Source organism: Sinocyclocheilus anshuiensis, unplaced genomic scaffold (assembly GCF_001515605.1).
Source record: "Sinocyclocheilus anshuiensis isolate Anshui unplaced genomic scaffold, SAMN03320099.WGS_v1.1 scaffold51, whole genome shotgun sequence".
In the NCBI taxonomy this organism is placed as follows: domain Eukaryota; kingdom Metazoa; phylum Chordata; class Actinopteri; order Cypriniformes; family Cyprinidae; genus Sinocyclocheilus; species Sinocyclocheilus anshuiensis.
Genome location: NW_015548296.1, coordinates 2,795,183 through 2,801,361, shown reverse-complemented (window position 1 = coordinate 2,801,361; position 6,179 = coordinate 2,795,183). Strand labels below are relative to the sequence as shown.

Here is a 6,179-nt window from a genome sequence, read left to right as displayed (position 1 = left end):
GGGGGGGGGGGGGGGGGGAGAAAAACAGCATCGAAATTGATCAATTATTTCTATTACTAGCAAATATTTAACTAACGCATAATAATCACTTACAAGAAGCATGACTTGCTGCTCCTGCTTAAGTGTGTGTCGCCCCCTAGAGACTGTATGTTAACCATTGGAAAGTCTTTTTTATACTTTTAATATACTGTATGTAGCCCATTGTATAATTAATATAGGCCTATTTATCTATTTCTAATAATCTAAACATGTGAAGCCAAACAATTGTATAATCAGTCATTTCTTATGGAACTGCTGCTTTAATGGGACCAACTTTAACTGTGAAAAGAAACCAAAATGCATTTTTTCTTACCTTTAAAATGCAGGTTTACATGACTTTTTATTCTTCATTATGCAAGGGCTTTATTTAAATGTAATAAAGCATTAAAGAAGAGGGATGATCTCTGTGGGAATAGGGTCTGTGCTGGGAAATATCAGATACAAATAACTGAGGATGTATACTGGCACTTTTTTTAGTTTTACAGAACGCATTTTTAAAATGTAACATTAAAAGACAAATAAAAAACAAACATGATATAAAAAGAAAAATGAGTCCTACTAGGCATTTTGAAAATACTGAACAGAAAAAGGCCCAGTTCAGACAAACTGTTCTTTCTAGATGAATAGATACAAGAAAATTCACCTAAACTCATTTGAAAATGCAGTTTGATTCTTTATGGCATTTATGATCTTAAAAAATTGAAAACATTTTTAACCATATTTTTTGGGAATAGCATGGCTTTAGATGATGGCCTAAATAAAAAAACTGCTTAAGGCTGATACTGTACATAAAGCTTATGACACGTCACAATTTTTAATGAAAGGTTCAACCGACACAGATGTTCACAACATTTGCATACTGATTTACATTGAGGTTTTACCAAATGTGGCCTTCAAAGGTATGTGACGTGGCGCATACAACCATCCTTTTTACCATAATTACCATAGTAACCATTGTTTCTGACCATATACCATAGTTATTAATATTGATGTAATTATACCAAATGCATATAGGATTATATTAAAAATAGAATTTTTCTCCAGATATGTTTTTGTTATGTTTTTGATGTCAGTGGTGGTGACTAATATCAAATTAGTAACAATAACTGTAGTGGTATTCTAGCGAAAACAACGGTTGACATGGTGATGTTTATACGGGAACAAAGTCAGCTTGGGGACCACAATAAAATAACTACCAAATGTGCAGAGAAAAATGAATCACAGCAGATGATAGCAATATCTTAATACAGCTGCAAATTAAATATATTACACTGAATTGTAAAATGTACAGATTTCTTCATTTAGGCTATACAATTCTGTATCAAATCCAAATGTATATATATATATATATCACATGATGTCATTTGTATATAAAACATGGACTTTTTATATCCGAGGTGGTAGGATATGCCATGCTAAACATTTAGCTGTTAAATGAACAATATATTGTCTATAACAAGCCTGTTTTGGCTTATCATATTCTTCCAAACTATAACAAATGCCTTAATTTATTTGTAATTTTACATTACTGTATAAAATGACAGCACTGCATATAAAAAGGCCGTTACAATTTCTAAAAAAAAAAAAAAAAGAACATTCTTCTTTATTCGACACAGACGAGTAGTTTCAGAGCAATCATGCACAATGCCTGAGCTTCACTGAACTGCACTGTTTACATATGGCACTTTTTTAATGAGTCTGTGAAGTAGGTGAGGCATGGGACTCGTCCTGGGACAGCACAAACACAAACACCTTGTGTGAATCTGTCCATAAATTCAGCAGCCAAAAAGAAGATAGAGATAAAAATGAAGGTATTAATGGTGTGATTCCGCTGGTTTCTCAGGCACAGGTGACTCTGATGTCATAGGTTTAAGCCCATGATGGGTTCAGCTGTCTGGGGAATCCTGCCCAGAGTCCTGTTGTCGTCTGGGCAGATAGATACTATAACACTGTGGCCTCTTCCATTGCATTTACCCACCTGCAAAATAACAGTTAATTTCTTTATCATAATTCTGAGGATTTCAAATGGGAATGAACAATGCAGAGGTGTGCAGGACGACTCTTGTGTGTCATACCTGCGTGCAGTATGCTGGTCGTCTGCTCTGAAGGTGTAATACAGTGTTTTTTTATGGTACAGCTGGAAAACGTTGTCTTTGTCTTCCCCTTCTGATCGATCCGACAGCTTCACAGTAAAGCCCTGCAGAGGAAGACTTTCAGATGCCACTTTATCCTGCAGACACAGGAAACAGAGAGAAAGAGGTTAAATGTGTGCAGGGTTTGTGCTTTATTCTGGTGATAAAAGGTATTTTCATTATTTCAAGTATTATCATTTTGCATATTTCAGCACCTGACCAAAAAATACAGCACAGTTTAGCAGTTCAGACAATGTGATGTAAAAGTCCTTTAATGAGATTAATTAAATGTGACATTATAATTGTTTCATTATGTAATTGATCCGTAATTCAGTAGTTTGGGGGATCTAATTATTTATTATGTTTATAATTATTTTATTAATATTTAATATTAAGCAGCACAGTTTCCAACATTACCAATAATCAGACCACAAATCAGCATATTGCAATGAGTTCTGAAATATCATGTGACACTGAAGACTGAAGAAATGATGCTGAAAATTCAGAACATTTTAAACTGTAATAATATTACTGTTTTTACTGTATGTTTGAACAAACAAATGCAGCCTTGGTGAGACTTCCTTCAAAACCTTTTAAACCCTTACAGACCCCAAACATTAAAATAATTTATTGCCAAGTTTACAAATTATTAACACTGACAGTCCTAGTTGTACTTCATCAATCACACAAAGTGGTTTATTTGTTGCCTAAGCTATTGATTTAGTAATGATGTGAGGAACCAGAGGCTGATATTGTATCAAAATCAAAATTTTGGTATTGATCCAGCACATTAAATGTAGTTTGTGCAGGTTATAATGTGCGTATGTATGCATGAGTGTTTGTTTGTAGTGTCTGTGTTGGTGTGGGAGACTCTGGGTCCCCTCACCTCTCGTGCTTTAAAGGTGTAGAGCACCTTGTCTTTGAGCAGAAACCACAGCCTCTTCCATTTCCTTTTGCTCTTTTTGCGTCTTTGCAGACTGCCACTCATAGTGGACCCCTCTGCACCCACAGATACCTGCACACACCAAGACTGTTTGAACTCGGAGTATAAAAATACCTCATTAATTCAGATGTGAATGTGAGTGTTTGTGTGTGTACCTGTGTGAGAGGTGAGGTGCTCTTTCTGTTCCTCCACAGGCTGGGTGGCTGTAGGCTCTGGAACACAGCAGAGAGAGGCCTGCTGGCCCTGTTTGTGCGGGGACTGGCGCTCCCACATGACCCTGGAATATTACCACCTACATACACATCATACACTGACATTAACTATACAGCTATTGGGATAATTTAAATGTTCAGAATGGAAACAAAACAAAAGTATATTATATTCTTGATAATATTGTAAAACTGTGATGGTGAGTATGAAATGGTTCAAAGTGAACAGTGTACATTAACGATTTCCGTACTATTTCTAACTCTAAATTGCATAACACTTTAAAGGGGTCATATGATGCTGCTAAGAGAAATGACAAACAACAAGTGCTACTCTACTGCCCAAAACTCGCGTTTGAATCATCAGTGGCAACGAAAAACACAGCGGCTTAGCGTGAGGGGAAGCCCCGGCTTACCGTGCACTGAGGCCAGGATAGAGTGAGCTGAGGCGGGCTGGATTCCGCTTCGTCCACGGTGAAAGTTGATGTATTCCCTCAGCGACCAGCACGGATCAGCTCTAGGCATGACGAAGTGGATATTGTCCTCTTTTGGAAGACCAAACAAAGTAGTTTTGCTTTCACAACGAAGCACACAGCGTCTTCAGGATATGGCGGCGGCAACAATACTACAGTGAGAATAAAAGTTACGCCTTCTTTCTTTGCGTGAATATTTGGGCGGCGTTATGCAAATCTGCCCACAGAGCGACGTAGGTATGTTGGGGCGTGTTAGAACGAGCCGTTTTAGGTAGGTGTGGCTGACTCTTAACTTTTATAAAGAATATCTCTTTGGATTTGAGACTTTAGTCTTTGCAACTTTACAGATCTTCTTTATGCACCAAGAGCTTGTAACACTCCAAAGAGAAAGGAAAAATTGAAATCGCATCATATGACCCCTTTAAAGTCTGATTCATTTTGGAGGCTCTTACCTCTCTTTCTGAGCTCAGCATAGCAGTGGTCACAGACTTTAGCTATCCTGTCCTTCAGGTATTTTAGAGGATACCTGTTTCTCGAGCAGGAGCGACACACAACCTAAAAACAGGGCGAGACATTTCAGATGAATAGAAAAAATGAGATGCAATGAGAGACAATAATAAAAACAAAAGAAAGCAGGGTCACAATTTAATGCTGATATTCAGTATATACTACTAACCGTTTAACACGTTTTGGGTCAGTAAGATTTATTATTTAACTATGTATTTAAAGAAATTAATACTTTTATTCAGCACAACTGTTTTCAACATTAATAATAATAAGAAAGGTTTCTTGAGCACCAAATCAGCATTAGAATTATTTGAAAGATCATGTGATGCTGAAAACTGGAGTAATAGCTGCTGACAATTTAGCTTTGCATCACAGGAATAAATTACATTTTAAAATATATTAAAGCAGAAAACAAATGGAATGAACACTAAATCCCTGTAATCTACTTTGCACATTATTTCCTCAAAATTCACTCAAAATATTGCAAAACACTATAAAGTCACCATATTACTCTGAATGAAGTGAACAATGAACAAAACCCTTTCCTGGGGGAGCTGGCACTTCTGTTAACTGGCAAAGTGCTGACTAACTAGGCTGATTTACTAGTCACTCACTAATAACAATCCTATTCATAATATCACAGAACAAATATGTTTATTTGATGGCAATAAAAATAGTAATTCAATAAATATTTTTGAATAAAGTTACTTTTTTTTTGGTTGAAAACAAAACATACATATGTAATATATACAAAAATACATATAATCCTGTGAAATATCCACTAATGTAATCCTGCTTCAACTTATTATTATCTAATGCAATGCTGTTCATACATTTTTGAGTCCCCCCCCCCCAAAAAATTTCTGTCATTAATTACTCACCCTCATGTCGTTCCAAAACCGTAGGATCCTTCGTTCATCTTTGGAACACAAATTAAGATATTTTTGATGAAATCTGAGAGCTTTCTGACCCTCCATAGACAGCAACGCAACTACCACGTTCAAGGCCCAGAAAGATAGTAAGGACAACATTAAAATAGTCCATGCGTCCATGACATCAGTGGTTCAGCCGTAATGTTATGAAGCTACGAGAATACTTTTTGTGCACAAAGAAAATAAATTAGCAACTTTATTTAATAATTTCTTCTCTTCCGTGTCAGTCTTCGACGCGCATTCATGAGAGTACAACAACGCATGCGTGTGATGCTGCAGGACCCGGTGTTCTGACGTACACCCGGATGCACTGAGAGGATGACTTGCAATTTTTTGCCTAGCCTTACATATTTGAACCAGAATTTTCAGAAATTTATTCACGTAGCTTCATAAGATTATGGTTGAAACACTGATGTCACATGGACTATTTTAAAGGTCCCATATTGTCAAAACTGAAATTTCCTGGCTTTTTTCATGATAACTGAGGTCTATGTAACTACCATATAAGTTTCAAAACAGTCAATCCAAAGTCAAAAGCACACAGCCTGCATAAAGTAGCTGTGATTTTTTACGAACCGTTGTGACTTCCGTAAAAAGGTGACGTCAGAAATACTCAGTCATCGCCTTCAGTCACCACCCCGAGCACCGCCCACCGTCCCACCGTCCCACTCTCCTTTTGCCAAAGCCCCAGAGAACATCGCGTCCATGCCATTGCTGAGCAACAACAACATGGAAACATGTCGAGAAAACGCTGATCAGTCTGGATGTCAGGAAATAATAATAATAGTGTAATAATAGTAACAGTTGCAAATTGTTTTATTTAGACTATAAGTCTATGCTAATTCACAAATTACCTCAAACGCCATACACAGCGTTTGATCCTTTAGATTGGCAGGTTTGAGCGCAGGAAAATACAGTACAGAATACAGAAACCAAATACTACATCG

The 6,179-nt window shown here is 36.8% G+C and overlaps 1 protein-coding gene across 1 annotated transcript in view; it reads right to left on the bottom strand.

Moving 5' to 3' along the window:
- Positions 1–1,556: 1,556 nt before the first annotated feature.
- The window catches only part of LOC107656043 (FYVE, RhoGEF and PH domain-containing protein 5-like), a 58,305-nt gene continuing 53,682 nt past the window's right edge, over positions 1,557–6,179 (bottom strand). The window contains exons 18-22 of the mRNA XM_016443700.1: positions 4,246–4,348; positions 3,270–3,406; positions 3,058–3,186; positions 2,115–2,269; positions 1,557–2,017 (exon numbers count right to left, since the gene is read on the bottom strand). Coding sequence (XP_016299186.1) covers positions 1,981–2,017; positions 2,115–2,269; positions 3,058–3,186; positions 3,270–3,406; positions 4,246–4,348 — 561 coding nt within the window. The 3' untranslated portion in view covers positions 1,557–1,980. The remainder of the gene's footprint in view (positions 2,018–2,114; positions 2,270–3,057; positions 3,187–3,269; positions 3,407–4,245; positions 4,349–6,179) is intronic.